This window comes from Perkinsus marinus (assembly GCF_000006405.1).
Source record: "Perkinsus marinus ATCC 50983 genomic scaffold scf_1104296969826, whole genome shotgun sequence".
NCBI lineage: Eukaryota > Perkinsozoa > Perkinsida > Perkinsidae > Perkinsus > Perkinsus marinus.
Window position 1 is genome coordinate 13,547 of NW_003202654.1, and position 15,742 is coordinate 29,288.

Here is a 15,742-nt window from a genome sequence, read left to right on the forward strand (position 1 = left end):
AGCAGCATATACCAATTTAGGATACCTCAGACGGAAAGCAAGAGCCAAGAAACCACTATAGCTGCCACCTACAGCGATCACACGGCATCGCTTCGCATTCTCAACCGTTTCGAGAGTATATCGCAGAACTGTAGCATGATCCATAAGACTTTGCTCAACCGACAAATACGGTAAGGACTCCTCGTAGGATTGTGGTATCGAGCTTCCATAAAATCTGTGTTCACTCTCAATGACGAGACCATTGTGTTCGCGAGCCAACCTTTTCGAGACGAAGGGATAGATCACTCCCGACTCAGGGAGCGGACTCTCTCCACCCATGATGTAGAAAATAGCACACTGGTCTTTAGCAGAATCGTAATGCTCAGTATCAAGCCAGTAGTGTAAGGGGATAGTTGGCTGTTTGGCGACAAGTGAAAAGTGGTCCAAAGGCACATCCATAGTAAGCAGCTCCTGACCAGCCCTTCCCGCAAGCGCTGAAGTTGCAAATAGAATCACTGGGAAACGAGTGAGCATCGATGGAGAATAAGCACATGGACTACAAAGAATAACGAGTCTATTTACGCAGACCACGCTATTGCGGTCTAGAGACTGGTATCGAGGATAGATCTGTACACATTCGGGGAGACACACTCACTCAGGGGAAACTTAAACTCTGATCTGCTGCAAAGCTACTACTGGAATTCGGAAGATGAGAAAATGAGTACGAATGACCATCAGCGAAATGGATATTGCCGGTCGGGTTTTGCCTTTGCCTGTCTTAATTAGGCTTAGAATATTCACATATTCCTCACTACAGCCGTGTGTTCGAAGCGCTCGATCCCTTCGACTCGTTAGGTTCGAATATGAATTACGTCTGTCTGTTGAGGTTGTTTATTGCAATTACGGCGGAGCTGGATAGCTGGGTTTCCCCGCAGCGAAACACACCCATTAAATGTCACTCAAGTCACTGTCTGGGCTGATCTCTGCCCTACGGTAACTATAGGGGTCTTAAGGAGACGCCAGTCTAGTATCACAAGACTGAACTCTAAACGACTAACGCAACAAACAAGATCATCAGTCAACGAGTTGTTAACCGAAACAGGCGCTTTGGTCCGTTGAGTACCGACAATGATTCCAATCAATTCATAATGTGGGAGCTGTGGCCGAGTCCACGACGTATTTCCACGCGAGAAACGTTACCCAGCGACTCATCATCTTAGATTAAGACGACGACGCAGGGGGGCGGGAATCGCGGACGTATAATAACAAATAAGCTGGCAGGAAGCCCACTATATCACTTAAAGAACACGCTTCTTCTAGTGTCGCATGCTTTGGTCATCGGCAGTTGAAAAAAGTTGAAAAAATGTATCGAGTCGGAATCAAATAGAAGACATGAGTACAATAGCGCGTAGTGCTGAATGGACACCATCCAAAGTGCCCTGGATACAGACCAAACGAGTATCATTCTCACCCGAAAGGACTGGTTCGATACCGACCTCCACATGGCAGTTCTTCGAAAGCCATGTGAACAACGCTGGTGGTAAAGCGTTGCTGCACTCGAAAACAATATTACAGAAGTGAGCATCCACCATGGCATCAATATCTCCTCGAAGGATAGCCAAAGGGTCATATACGAGCCTTACGGTATTGGCCAAGTGTGAGCGATCAGTTTGTATAGCTACAGCGATAGACGCACAAGCGAGGGAGGTAAAACTCCTATCAGCACCATGAGTTGCTATAGAAACCTCTATAACTGCTTCTTCTCCATGCTGCAACACAGGTTCATCACTTGACATGTTGGGGTCAGCAGCTCGGGCTAGCTCTATAGCTGTAGGACTGCCAAGACATACGTAAACCGACTGGACGGCAGTGTCAGCCAGTATGTAGTCGTGGACGATCTTCATAACGACAGTCTTCATCGCCTCCAAACTGGGAGCAGCTACGATAAGCACCCGTAGGTTAGAATTGGCGAAATATGACCCATAGGGAGATAGCTTGATAGCCGTCAAGGTCTCTTTCTCCAGACTGATGAGCGTCGAGCCACCGTGACCCATGATGACGCCGGCGGTTGCTTCAGAAATGAGCAGCTTGAACCAAAATGGTCCAGCTTTGAAGCGCTCATCTCTCACTCTCGCAGCTAGCTTGGCTCTGGCTTTTCGCTTCCTCGTCGAGCGAGATGGTATGCTTTTGATACCTTGCTGCAACCCGAATGCTGTAAGCTGTTCGGCCATTCCAACATCGATGAGAATAGGGCGAGCCATCAACACTAGGGGAATAATGAAAACCACGATAGCGAAATGCACACGTGCAGGTGACGTGAGCTGACTTGCGCATGCGTACAGTCTCATGCGACGCCCTGGAACCTGGTCACATGGCCCGGAACTAGCTATGATATGAAACTGGTATGGGTCGAAAGTGGCTCTCAAGGTGAGTAAGGAGTCATCCTAGACGTGGCCAAAGCAACACTGCTTGGCATTGGATGCACAGATCGAAATGTCCGCGACGTCACCTCCGAGTGACGGACCATTTATCGACATTTCGCTCGCCTGGGCCTCAAGGCGAAGTCGAGATCGCATTCATATCGACTCCTAGACATACATCCTGGTGAGATATCATGCAACCTACGCCGCGGGCTCAATATCCGGCTAATATGACACCGCAGATTTCGCGGTGTTTTTGGCTCAAGACCGAGCCTTTCTAGAGGTAACTCAAGGGTGTCTTTCACTACAACCTTATCCACTTAACGTGATACGGACTACTACCTGTGTTTAGCGATTATTTACGATCATCAACCGATGGTTCACTAGTGATGCCGTAGCTGTGACACTGGTGTAAAGGGCTAAGGGCTTTACTTATGCTCGCCAGCGGGGGTCATGTTTGTGAGAAAAGGCGCATCTCCAACAGAGGAGGCATTTCGATCAGTCGTCGCAAAACCAATATTAAACTGGATGAACCGCTCCTCTACAGAGGTCATGCGTCGACTCCGATTTGAAATAATGTCGCAAGTAGTTTAAGACCCACCTTGAGAATTGTAGACCCAGCAAATCGGGATCCAGTAGCGACGGCCATGTAATTCTCTAGTTGCGAAAACCCCATGATCCGTCGATCTATTACTTCGTGTGCATATCCAACCCGATATTATCGAACATGCTGATAGCAGAGAGTGCAAGTTGAGGACGATATTGACCAGCCCAGGTGACAGAATGAGAGCCTGATCATGGAGTCGACTCCAAGTTACCATACGTCTCGGAATCTGAAAAGTGTAACCCACAGCATGCTGGCTCTCATCACTCAACATGGTCTATGATTGAAGACCAGGCCATCAACCCCATATTATACGTATTGAGAGTAGACAGATTGAATCCCCGAACACTGAGCTCTAAATCATTTCTGAAACGTTAAACACCTCAATATGCATGTTGTCAGCGTACCTGCCGCTGTAATGTGAAATGCTTGACCCTGAGATAGATACCGCTTACAAGACGTGGGATCATCCAGAGACTGAGTCACCGTCTATCGACTGTATGAACACCCACACTACATACTTCGAATATGGCAACAAGCGAATTAGGTAAGTTCAACCAGTGGAGACTAACCTCAAGCCAGTCACCATGCCCACAAATTGTACGATTGACTCTCTGTCAAAATCTTACCAAGTCGGTAGGCAATCCGAATGGAAAACTTCCTTGGATTCTCGGCACTTCTCCTCATCCTGATAGAGAGGCAGCTACTGATGAGCGGGAATAAGAGCTCACTTCGTTATTATCATTGAGGCACTGGAAGAAGTCATCACGAGCCTTCCAGCACTTTTTCCTATTGGCTACTCCCTTCATTGTAGCTTCAGGCGGAGCTGAAGATCGCTGGTCCATACTAGTACACAGCTATATATTCTCGGTCATGGACCACAGTATAGATAAGCCCCAACGAGACAGACTCACACGGAGGCGCCACTATGATAAACTCGGCGAACGGTATTGATTGAGAATGCTGGCATATACGGTGGATCAAGGGCGTCATCAAGGACTTAGTGATCAAAAAGTCCTACTTGTTACTACGAGAGGTGCTACGAGAGTCCATGCGTACAGTAGAGTGACTGTGACCGCGGCTGATGAACAGAGCCAGTCGGGCAGGACCCCTGATATAGCTGGTGCTAAGTAGAGCCCAATTAATGTACCACAGACATGGAGGACGGACAATGACTTAGCTGTTTCATTGTCCGGGGGATCCCGTTGACGTATTTGTGGTTCCGATTGATCAACATTACTCAATGATTCACTGAGGTGGCTGGAATTGTTACCAGCAACTGAAGAATCGCCCTTAGCCTTGGTCATGGCATATATCGTAGTAAAGGCGTAGAGTGTCCATCCGACGACACCTTGCAAACCCGCATCAGGAGCTGATAGCCATGCAGAATACGCGAATATGACCGACGAGGGTAGCAGCGCCCCATGGGGGATATACTCCGTTAATGAGGCTATGATACAGACGATCTGTAATAAGAGGACTACAACAAACCACATGCATCGTGCCAGAGCCAGGTAGAAGTAATAGATGCCGAAAACTAAGCATAGTACCGAGGATAATATGATAGCCGTGAACCAGGCTTTACTGAGCGTCTCATTATTGCTGTACTCGAGCTCTGCATTCTGAACCCAAGATTCGTTCCAAGAGTATGCCAGATCGATGAGCATGATCTGTTGCATTAATAGATAGATGAAGCTTGCCGGTACCAGAGTGACAAACAAGAATCGGAACATATCATTAGGGAGGAAGCACATGCCGAATGCTACCACTGGTATCATCACAAACTTCAATACGAAGAATCTATTGTTGGCTTTCCGTGCTACTCCATCACCACAAGTGCACATTGCTAGTATAGTGACATGCATAATAGTATAGGTGAATGTTAACCGCTGGATAATAGCGTTACTGTAGCACTCACTGATACCATCTTCACCTCGATTATCAGTCTTCTTACATTCCCCTATTCCAGGTAAGTAGCCAAACCACCATTGTAGGTTGGTATTACTACCAAATAATGATCCAAGAGTGAGGGCCAGTATTATGGTGTAGAGATTGAGTATAAGATATCCTATCCGTGCCGAATCCTGCCTCAACGTCCCGAGCCCCAATGCCTTAGCACAGCATGTGCCAGTCAAAGATCCCAGACAGGAAGTCAGGAAGGACCCCGCCATCGAAAATATTGCTCCCATTATACCTCACGAACACCAACTCTGACACTGCTATGCACCTATTGCCAAACTAACACAACGCCATAGTATACCTTGCCGCGACTAGCTTGTAAATAATTGTCATCGGGCTTAAGAGCAACATTTAAAGCAATTATACTAGTGTAGATGTCATCACATCAAGTCTCCATAGGAGCCGGAATCCCAGTCTACAGGTTCGATACATGTAGGATACATGAATGGGATGCTATTCATGAGGAACTATATTCAACCGAAGTGAGCATAGAAGTCTACTGCGATAACGACAGCACTGCAAAGTCCTGTTAGGGCTGTAGTTCTGAGAGGGTCATTGCCCAGCAAGCGGTAGGCCTCAGGAGCTATGTCCATGACTACAGCATATCCCATACACCCCGCAGCGACAGCCAACCCCATTGCAACTAACGAGGGAGTAACCGATAGTACATGTTTTGAGAGCAAATATGCTGGTAGAGCTGAGATAGGTTGTGGGAGGTTAGCAATGAGAGCAAAGACTGCTCCCTCAAGTGGCTTCATACCCTTGGCGATGAATGCCAAACATAGGGCAGCACCTTCTGGTATATTATGGATGGCTATAGAGCCGAAAACGAGCCCACCGAGGTGGGACTTGTCCGAGGCTGACGACAAACCGAGGCAGAGGCCCTCTCCTAGGGAGTGGACCATCATACCCAATAATACCACTGCAGCTCGACTAGCACGGGCTCGTTTTAATGTCCCAAGATGCTCCAAAGGGTTGGCAGTGAAGAATCTATCTACTATGAGCATCAAGCCCACACCAAGCGCCACACCAGCTATAATCACAAGCAGGCTTGCACTGGTGGAGTAGGCCTCGCACATGAGTACTGTACTGCATCCAGTCATCATACCTGCGGCTACTGCTACACATACCTGAATAGAATGTTAAACCTAGAGCACAGGATAACAGTACTACTCCTGATATCTTGTCGTTCAAAGTCCCTAGTAAACCCAATGAAAAGGAACCAATAAGAGTGGTACCCGCTGTTAGGCAGCAATACAGAAGAAAGTCCAACGCTGATTTGGGCGACTCCATATCATAGTGTGGAGGAGTCATTGAGGGAGATAAGTTATAGCTGGGACCGTATGCATATGCTTACTGTAGGTCGCGTCACGCGACCTCTCCCGACTGTGCACATTTCCATGGCGAGCGCTGAATTAAAAATTCCCTTCAGCAGCACCAGCAGAGAGGAACAGCCAAGTGAGCATCGTGGTGAAGCTTATGTCATAGTTGAATCGTTTACCTCTCGTATCTCTGGTATAGTAGCTCTTGTGTTGACTAGTTGGGTAGCTCACATTGCAAACTGTCTAATAATGGACTCGATTTAGGCAACATTGACTGGTGGTAGTTGATCAAGGCCCAGTAGTATATGAGTTGTTCGTCGGTGGATAGTAACTCCACCCAACCTACGTCCACATCAGATGCACAGAAGCGTCCTCGAACAGGGTCGATAGGGCCTAACCGACATGTTTATACTCCCGACGGTCTGAGACCATATCTTGAGGTCATCGACCGTTGCTGCTCTGATGATATCCTCATGGAACCTACTATTGCATGCTTTAACAGTGATGATGTACGCCAAGTCTTCGATAACATCACTGGCTCGGCAGGCAGGCAAACTTGGTAAGCCCACACGGTAGGCGAGGCCCTCACCGCAGGTTGTGGGGAATAGGACATATTGGTTCAGGCAGAACTATGGCAAGCTGACTGTTCATCTACCCCAGCTAGAATCATTGGTCTCGATTATTATCAAAAGATTCCAGCCTGGGGAGGATACTTTGCTGTTTGAGCTCGGAGCCGGGAAGGGATTGCTCGGGAGGATAATATCGGATATGTCTGGCTGCAGGTGATGAGCCCCGTAGGGAGTGGAAGGAGTGACTACCTTTGCTATAGGCACCTAGCATTAGACTGTCGTAATATTACTAGTGGATATGATGGTGAAGATGCTACTCAAGCCTGCTATGATGACGATTGTGACGATAAATCCGACACAGCGTCGAGTGGAGTCGGAAAAACAATAAGAGTACCACTCGGTATCATCTTCGAAAACTTCGGACCTGTATTTCCCCGCTTGTGAACCATCTTTGTCATTTACTATACTCGGTGCATACCTCTGATCACATTGCTCAGGTTAGAGCGGATATCACTGCGACTGACTTACGGTATATAGTAGACTATCAGTGTAGGAAGATGAGAGAGGATGGTATCAAGGAGCCTAAGGTGGTATTGTGTGTATCTACCGCATGGCACCCTCCTCCCTAGGTATTGTTCATTGCTAAGCACTTGTGTGGTAATGGTACAGATGCTGCCGTGAATGGTATAGCCCCTCTGTTGTGTCTTAATGCTGGACACGGTGATTGGACCGTTCGTGGAGCAGTACTTGCACCATGTTGCCATCCTAAAGCCACGATCGACGCCTTCGCAGGTAGGTCTCACCCGAATACCTCACTACGAAGTAGGGCTCTTGGGTGTTCAGGTCTAGAGTCCGATATGGCGGTAATGGACCAGATAGAGGGGGAGTCTGGGCAGGAGTGGAGGAAGCAGGTGTGGGAGGTCCTTATGCAACTCTTGTAGTATCCTCCACAATAGCCTTTGCCTCTTAACGAAACCACGGATAATGGTGGCGTAGGTATATGTCGAAGCTAGGAGGTTCTCTCAAGCCGTCGGACTGCAGTTCTTGGTCAGCCATCACCTCCTCATTCACTTACTCGCAACTGCGTGAGAACCCCATTAGCTTCGCTCGTTCGATAGTACTCTCATCCTGTGCCTCCCTGCACACAGTCATAGGCCTCGGCTTGACCCCTGAATGGAACATTTTGTCCCTAGCAAGTTGACGGTATCATAATTTTTTTTTCTATCTCTAGGTCGCCTTGGTCGGAAGTGTCGTATATTCTTGGAGTCGGTTAGGGCACGAAAGCTCGTGTCGGAGGGTGCTCTTGGTGATGTGGAGCTGATCCAGTAAGGGTGGTCACCTATTCAAGGTTTGATGACCTAGAATAGGTATGCCCCTCAAAACGTTACCCCGGATAACCTAGCCATTGTCTATGACGCTTCTGGCAAGTTTGACTTGAAGTGGGACTCTGAGTTTCCCGGAGCTGTTGTGATTAGGGTAGCTTTTAGTGGTGGTGATGCGTAATTGAGTGGTAATTGTTGGATACAGGTATTGATGGATCAGAGTAGTAATAAGACTGTTACACTCCCAAAGAGGCTTTCGGAGTATATTCTAGGCATGAAGTCTATCAATCCAGCGTGGCGGAGACTGGTCAGGTGATGTGGGGGCAGAGGTCACTCATAGAACATCGGCGTGCGTCAGATCCGCTTATCCCGTCTCTATATCGGATATCGACTGCAATTCTCCCTCGGGCTGTGTGCAGGTTGAGTCTGCCGCATTGGTCCTTGTCAATGATAAGAGCGAATTGGTAGTATTCATGGTGTCTCGGAATGGGTTATGACTATGACATTATCTGTAGAGTAGTGATGAGCAGTACCCTCCAAAAAACAAACTCCTAAGGGTATTCTCCTCAGGCATCCCTTATATCCCTCCTCAATAGCGATCCGTTAGTGCGAAGAGTTGTATCCATGATGTATCCCATCACTCACCTGAGAGAGGATGCTGGTGCCCACTCTTTGCCGGACCTAGCATCGGACCAGTTACCTGTGAGGACCTGTGCCGCGCCCAACTCATTACAGCTCACCAAGGACATATGCAATGGTATAATACGGCACTGCCCGGAGCAGGGTTACCTATATCCTCAGATGAGAACTGTGGTAAAAACGGTGTCGTCTGTGATAAGTTGAGCCCTACCAAGTTCGTAAGCGTCTACTCGGGAGTCCAATTCATAGACGGTATCGACCCCTGGCCTGTCAGTAGCAAGCCGAGATGCTGTAAGTGCCTCTAGCCCCGTCATGGCGCCAGTATGTTATACTGCTAGACCCACCCCAGGTACTTTCGGTTGGTCCATCGTTCCCCGTACTGAATGGAATCCTTCGCTTCTGAGGAGAACGCAGACTGCCAGGTAGGTGGTGACCGGTAGGCCTCTCAGCTGATACCACAACGCAGGGGGAGGTGTATCATCAACCGTTGTCGATCTCTCGGCCGGTCATTCTGAGAGCGCTATATGTAGGTATGTTGCTCGATTGTATGAGCTAACAACGAGATTTGCTGTGTCAATAACTCGTGACACTCGATTCTACATGGTATGCGATAAGAAGAAGGACAGATCTGAGCTAGAGGACGCGATCGAGTCGGGCTTTGGAGGTACTGCTGCATTACTGGACACGCCACCATTCATTCTATCATTCGGCCCAATTATATCCACCATTCAGGTGTCCTTGTTGATGATCTGACTGAAGCAAATCTCCTCATAGTAGAGATACCCAGTCAGAGACACGATGCAATACTCCGCCGCACGAGTGAAGCGCTCAAGGTCATTCGGCATCCCCATCCGAATTGGTTCATCATTCGATAAAGTGTAGGTCTGTAAAGATGGCACAATGGTTGTCGCCCGACTCAACGTTAACGGCATCCGGGGGCACACATTGAAGAAGCAAGATAAGGATCTTCGGAAACTTGCGGTGGGTTCTCATGCAGTGCTCATTGGTGTTTTGCAATCCTATAGCCATTCATCTGGAATATACTAGAATATTATTGCGGGTCTTAGGTGGCCGCCGTCCGAAACACTTGCGTCGATATCCGTATCAACCATCTCGTTACTGACAAGGAACTAGAACGTGAGTTTTCTCTTTCGACTCCTCCTATACCAGCACGTGGCGTGTTTTAAGGTACACTACTTACCACTGTGAAGCATAAGCCTGTTGAAGCTCAGAACTGAGTTCTCAGCTGCATCTCTATCGGTTTCTCTATGTCTAGCTCGTGTTGTGTTGAATCTTTCCCAATAGGATGCTACTATAGCAAAGAGGTCGACTACTCTAGCTCCTCATAATATTATTACGAGTAGCTAGGGTATCACGGTGATATCTCAGGCTGGCCAAGGTACAGCTCGATGTTGATATACCAAGTGTAGGAGAAGGCTGCTCCCTCATCTAGCCCATACTCGTGAAAGGCCTCCATCTGTTTCATCACATGTCGCCATTAATTTGTATATTGTATTTTGTTATTGTCGTGTGTATCCTGTGGTTGATATCTGGATTATTGTTATCTCTCATATTAGGAACAGAACACCACCACAACCAATTCCTGGGGACAACGTGATCAGTAATTACATCAACATCATGTGTTCATCATGCTTGAGGTGAATATTTCGAGTTTGAATATAACCTAACATAGATGGAACTTGTATTGCCTCGATACCTATAATCATCTCACTTCCCATTGTTGTTCGTAAGTGATCTATGATAGTTGGACATGCTTGTTCGTCCATATATGTGCCTGTATGGTAATACGGACTAGGTTCCGGAAAGCTTTGTCAATGCTGCCAAGTTGTTACCTTGCCTTCCCAGCAGCCCCTTCGTAAGTATGGCACACGGCTCTAATATAGCTATCATAGAATGTTCCTGCTTCGAGACAATACATTATCGTTCCACGAAGTCGACGTCTCACCATAAGGGGACTGCTTCACTCTCTTCGACGAACTATTGGTCATGCCAGCCAACCCTAGTAATCGAATCTCGTCAAGGCCCTGTCGTTGTCCCCTGGTCTGCTGGGGTGTAGAGTGGGGTCTGTTAAAGCGTTTCCTACTCCTCATTAGGCCGCAGTCAATAAGTGGGTGCCTGGCAGCAACCTCGGCAACCTCCTATAGTTTTGTGTTGTACCTGTATGCATTATAGATTGTTGCCCCCACATCGCTAAGGGGATGGTATCTATGTGGCCAGCAGCCTCGATCACATATCTGTGGGGGAAATGTGAACTTCTACTTCAATCACACATGCCTACTTCCCTCCATAGCATATCCTTATTAGCAGGTGTTCTCGCATCCGATGGGTGGAAGTTCGATATACCAACACGTGCCATAACAGGACAATGTCACGAAAACGGCAACTTCTACTACTACCAACATCATCATGAGCCTCAATTGGTACACAATGGGTGACATCATCCTCATTAACACCGTGGATGCTCCCGGTATTTGGGGAACTTGCTTTGTCGCCTCAACGGCTTGGACACAGGGGACTTTCCAGGTGTTATATCCAAGACGACCCTTCACACTCAAGAGGAGGCCTTTCTAGTCCCCCCATTGGAGAGGCAATCTATCTCTAAGGCTTGATTCCTGTACCAAGCAAAAAGGTCCTCTTCGTTTGGGTGACGAGACGAGCAAATGTGGCATCTCACCCTTCCTAAGAAGGTCTAATGACCAACAACCGTTACGTTGTATCATTATCTTCATGGGTCGAATTTTCCCAACTCGGGTGGTGTTGTCCACATGGGTGCAAGTCGTAGATCTTGCGCACTTGCTATTCCGCAATCCCCACCTCGACGCAGCATACAGGCCTAGTACGACAGAACTGGAGCGCACTACAAGGTACTTATCACCCTACTTATGTACGTCGTCTTCGTCATTGCTTGTACCATAACCAGGAGAGATTCCTGGCATAGATGGATAACATTGGATTCGTTCGGTAAACTCACGTCACTATGGTCATGTCACGGTGACACTGTCACCAGCACAATTACATGGCGTTAGAGAACTACTTGCCGCCGAATGATTCGCCTTCTGCATCTCATGTGGATCTTCATAGAGTTATTTATACATACAACTATGGGATTGGTAAGCTGATTGAAATGGGTAGATCTTTATCGGGCGGGTAAACACTTAATCCACCTGAAGAGATGGTGAGTACAATAGAGAGTGTGCATAATGGGTGTTCGTTCTCGATCCGTAGTATCTTTCTCTTTCTGCTGTGGCATGCTCGGACTTGATTTGGTAGGAGTATATAATTTCGCGGTTGTGTTGACGTTGATTGATACCTAGTTCGCATATGATGATCAGTTTTTTACCACTTTCCTCGTGGGATATCTTCTTTACTTCTGAGGTAACTATGGCTTTTTGTGGGAAGACTACTCTGTACATCCTGGGCCTTCTGATATTCGGCTCCCTCAACACTATGTGTACTAAGCTGCAGTTCGAAATGACTTCGGTCGGTATCAATGGAGATGTTAAGCACTTTATGAAGCCCTGGTTCGGAACATTAACCATGTTCATGGGTATGGTTATCGTTCTAGTAATCCACTTTATTGACGTCTTGATTGATCGTATGAGAGCGAGGGGGCACCGTGGTGAAGCTTATGAAGCCTTGTTGGAGCAGCCACATCAACAGCGGCAGAACTCTGGTGGGAAGGATGTTCCTAGCTTTTGGAGAGCTGGTTTATTGATATTGGCCCCTGCCGCTTTTGATTTGATCGCCACGACTATGTCCTTTGTGGGATTGTTGTATAATTCGGCATCTGTATGGCAGATGTTGAGAGGGTCTATGATCATTTTTTCCGCTATCTTTTCCGTTCTTTTCCTTGGTAGGAAACTACACGGCTATCATTGGTTCGGAGTCTTCATGTGTGTGGTCGCCATTTGCTTGGTAGGCATCGCCAATGTCATGTCCGGTTCTTCCGCTACGTCACATGTTAGTACTGGTCTGATGGTATTCGGTATGGTTATGATTGTTGCCTCGCAAGTCATTCAATCTCTACAAATCGTCACTGAGGAGAAGCTGTTGAAAGGGTTCACTATCGCTCCGTTCCATATTGTTGGTATGGAAGGTGTCTGGGGTACCCTCATTCTGTTCATTTTCATTTTCCCATTGTTGTATTTTATCCCCGGTAAGGATGAAGGGTCCGCTGAAAATACTTTGGATACTATGGTCATGATTGAGAACAATAAGAATCTACAGATAATGGTTGGTGTTTACGTTGTCTCGGTTTTCACCTACAACATGGCTGGAATGTTGGTCACATACGCACTATCTGCAGTACATAGAACAATGCTAGAAGCTACTAGAACTGCTGTCATCTGGATATGTGATCTGATCATCCAGTATTTCGTGGCTCCCGGCTCTAACTTTGGTGAAGTGTGGACTACATGGTCTTGGCTCCAGCTCTTCGGTTTTGTTCTCTTAGTCATGGGTCAGGCTGTCTACTCTGATCTTGTCAAGGTTCCAGGTTTTTACTATCCACCAAAGCCGCCGGTGATGAGGATCATGAAGTCGCCAGCAAGCGTAAGGTTCAATGTTCCCGTGATCGCTGAAGATGCCCCTGAGGGAACTCGTTAAGGTTGAGGGTGCTTATCGCAAATCCCGCTGTATTGTATACAAAACGTCAGTCTTCCCTACTTTAACTCTATCGAATTTGGAGGCCGATTTGCACTCGGTTTGATAGCAGTTCGCCAATATCGGTAGTTGAAAGAGGCAAATTCTTGACGAGAGATGTTAAAGCAGACAAATGCGGATGCTTAGTTCTTCCGTCCTGGCTCGTTCTTCCTTCGCCCGTTATTTGAGTATTGAACCGTACTCGCGTAACTTGGTATCGTTGGTCTAGGCCGTAAGTATTATACTCGGGATGAAGAGGTATGTTGTGTCGTTAACAGCACTAGTGTCAGGTCTCCGGGAATCGACCCAAAACTGTCCAAAATCGATTTATTCACTTCGAGATGATCTTCATCGTTTGCTACTCATGCTTGACTGAAGCAGCTCCAGTTGAAGCTCCAAAGGCTGGCTTCTCGTTGTGTGTGTAACATCATCGAGCTCTGGACTGTCGATCTTGGAGTCAGTCCGTACGATATTGATGACCCGGTGATCCCGTTAACATTGGCCCATGAAGGCCGTCATTTCTTTGGCGAGCTTGGTGACGGAGCTTCCCCGAGAAGAATCAAGAAGCTTGCGCATATTTCCCGAAGAAGGCTATTAGGGCCTATTGCTCGATTGCTGTGCCGCCTTTTTGTTATCCAAAAGGATCTTACGCGTGCATTGCCCATCCACAATCCTGGCATTTCCCTTCCTTGATAGTAAAGGGAGTTCCGGAAATTGGTGAACAACTTTGAGCTCCTGTACAGGAGCTTGTACACCCTTGTGTGTTGAGTTCAAGCCTCTCGCCCATTAATGGCCAGGGAGAGCCCCCTCTACACATGAGGACCCGTATCTTATCCTAACTGCTTATGACAACTCAACCGCTACTAAAGTAAAAACAATGTGAAATTACAAGTTGATAAGGTGGTGTTGGAATACCCAGATCCTGGAGCTTGACATTATGCCAGCTTCGCTGCCGCCTTGTGTGTTGCTATCGCTCGACGTATTACTGGGATTACCTCATCTCGCCACCTTTCCCGATCCTTCTCAGTCATGTCTGAACTCCATAGTCTACCTACGGCATTATACGGGACACCCTCGAAAAGACGACATAATACGGAGAATACGTCATCAACAACGGAAATTTTGTCCAGTAGGGCTGCACATGCCGTGCTATACTTAGCAATGTTCAGTATTATAATCTGTGATCCATAGATGACTCCGTCTACAAGGTCTATACTAGTAGGCCTCACTAACCACAATATGCCGGCATTCTCCAGCATACGAGACATACACCAAAGAAGATTCGCCGGTGACCTCACTGAGGATAGTGTTAAGCACCTGAACGTGGACAACGGCATCGAGTGGAAGACATGATCCACATCATCAGTGGCCCAGATAATTGGATCAGTATCCTCACGCAGATAGCAGAAGGTCTCCAGATGAGTACTGCGGACTATCGAGAGGCAAGCACTCTTGCTTATGCGGCCCCGGAGGTGTAAAGTACTCAACCTCGGCATCAGGGGAATGGATAGCACTCGAAGATCGGGGTCGCAACGCAGATTGAGGACGAGAAGAGAGTGCTTATTTCTCTTCATCAAAGCATCCAGTGACTTCATAGTCGACTCCGCCTTCAATGTACCTCTCCGCTGTATAGAGTTATCCTTGGGACTACAAATGAGATCCAACCTAGTAAGACCCGAGAACATCGTTGAGATGCTCATAGCAAGGTCAGCGGAACCCATCCGTCTAGCATTGAACTTCAAGAAGAGCTCCGAAACGAGAGTTAACCGTTCCAAGCCATCGATCAGACACTCTGCCTCCGTAGTCTTATCAACATAGTAATCCAGGTAGATCCTCACCCTCCGAACACTCGACGTGTCAATGGAATAGAGTATGCTCTGACAGCAATGTGCGAGTCCTAGACTGACATTTCCGACTTTAAGTAAACCATCACGATTCAATCGATTGTAGACCTTCTTGCAGCTCAAGGCGATGCTGAGAACATCCGCTACAGTGAGGGAGTCAGTCACTCCGGAGAGGATGGTAGCTTCTGCCAAGAATATGACGATAGCGGTGGTGGTGGTACTATCTTGAGATCGATTACTCGGGCTCGCGCGAGGTACACGCACGCTTGCCTCGGTCACTCGAGCTTTCCTCGCACTGCGCACTATGGAGTCACCAACAAAACTCCACCTTTTGATACTTGACTCGCGGCATGACAATAAGTCCGAGGACGAAGAAGAAGAGATGATGCAGGTCTCAGAAGAATTTGATCAGACTATTGGAC

General features: G+C 47.5%; 7 protein-coding genes across 7 annotated transcripts in view; 3 read left to right on the forward strand and 4 right to left on the reverse strand.

Moving 5' to 3' along the window:
* Positions 1–513, reverse strand: part of Pmar_PMAR028903 (conserved hypothetical protein) — a gene marked incomplete at both ends in the record, with an annotated part of 633 nt that extends 120 nt beyond the window's left edge. The window contains one exon of the mRNA XM_002767809.1: positions 1–513. Within this exon, the coding sequence (XP_002767855.1) occupies positions 1–513 (513 nt within the window).
* Positions 514–1,358: 845 nt separating this feature from the next.
* On the reverse strand, positions 1,359–2,240 carry Pmar_PMAR028904 (hypothetical protein; the record flags this gene model as incomplete). Its single annotated transcript, XM_002767810.1, has 1 exon — positions 1,359–2,240. One exon carries the CDS (start codon positions 2,238–2,240, stop codon positions 1,359–1,361), a length of 882 nt encoding a protein of 293 aa, XP_002767856.1.
* Positions 2,241–4,368: 2,128 nt separating this feature from the next.
* On the reverse strand, positions 4,369–4,847 carry Pmar_PMAR028905 (hypothetical protein; the record flags this gene model as incomplete). Its single annotated transcript, XM_002767811.1, has 2 exons — positions 4,369–4,469; positions 4,589–4,847. The coding sequence occupies 2 exons, from the start codon at positions 4,845–4,847 to the stop codon at positions 4,369–4,371; spliced, it is 360 nt and encodes a 119-aa protein (XP_002767857.1).
* Positions 4,848–5,296: 449 nt separating this feature from the next.
* On the reverse strand, positions 5,297–6,303 carry Pmar_PMAR028906 (Protein gufA, putative). The gene is made up of 2 exons (XM_002767812.1): positions 6,136–6,303; positions 5,297–6,092 (listed from the first exon to the last, which is right to left on the reverse strand). Exons 1-2 carry the CDS (start codon positions 6,274–6,276, stop codon positions 5,436–5,438), a joined length of 798 nt encoding a protein of 265 aa, XP_002767858.1. The 5' UTR covers positions 6,277–6,303; the 3' UTR covers positions 5,297–5,435.
* Positions 6,304–6,558: 255 nt separating this feature from the next.
* Pmar_PMAR028907 (hypothetical protein) lies at positions 6,559–10,085 on the forward strand. Its single transcript, XM_002767813.1, has 19 exons — positions 6,559–6,843; positions 6,908–7,066; positions 7,114–7,243; positions 7,351–7,440; positions 7,483–7,645; positions 7,697–7,790; positions 7,850–7,938; positions 8,085–8,178; positions 8,221–8,329; positions 8,381–8,487; positions 8,534–8,639; positions 8,746–8,932; positions 8,977–9,105; positions 9,164–9,236; positions 9,345–9,478; positions 9,547–9,647; positions 9,697–9,795; positions 9,882–9,951; positions 10,003–10,085. The coding sequence occupies exons 1-19, from the start codon at positions 6,590–6,592 to the stop codon at positions 10,050–10,052; spliced, it is 2,238 nt and encodes a 745-aa protein (XP_002767859.1). The 5' UTR covers positions 6,559–6,589; the 3' UTR covers positions 10,053–10,085.
* A 2,088-nt stretch (positions 10,086–12,173) lies between these two features.
* Positions 12,174–13,695, forward strand: Pmar_PMAR028908 (conserved hypothetical protein). The gene has a single exon (XM_002767814.1). The coding sequence runs from the start codon at positions 12,217–12,219 to the stop codon at positions 13,438–13,440; it is 1,224 nt and encodes a 407-aa protein (XP_002767860.1). The 5' UTR covers positions 12,174–12,216; the 3' UTR covers positions 13,441–13,695.
* Positions 13,696–14,377: 682 nt separating this feature from the next.
* Positions 14,378–15,422, forward strand: Pmar_PMAR028909 (hypothetical protein). The gene has a single exon (XM_002767815.1). It carries the CDS (start codon positions 14,935–14,937, stop codon positions 15,292–15,294), a length of 360 nt encoding a protein of 119 aa, XP_002767861.1. The 5' UTR covers positions 14,378–14,934; the 3' UTR covers positions 15,295–15,422.
* The last annotated feature ends 320 nt before the right edge of the window (positions 15,423–15,742 follow it).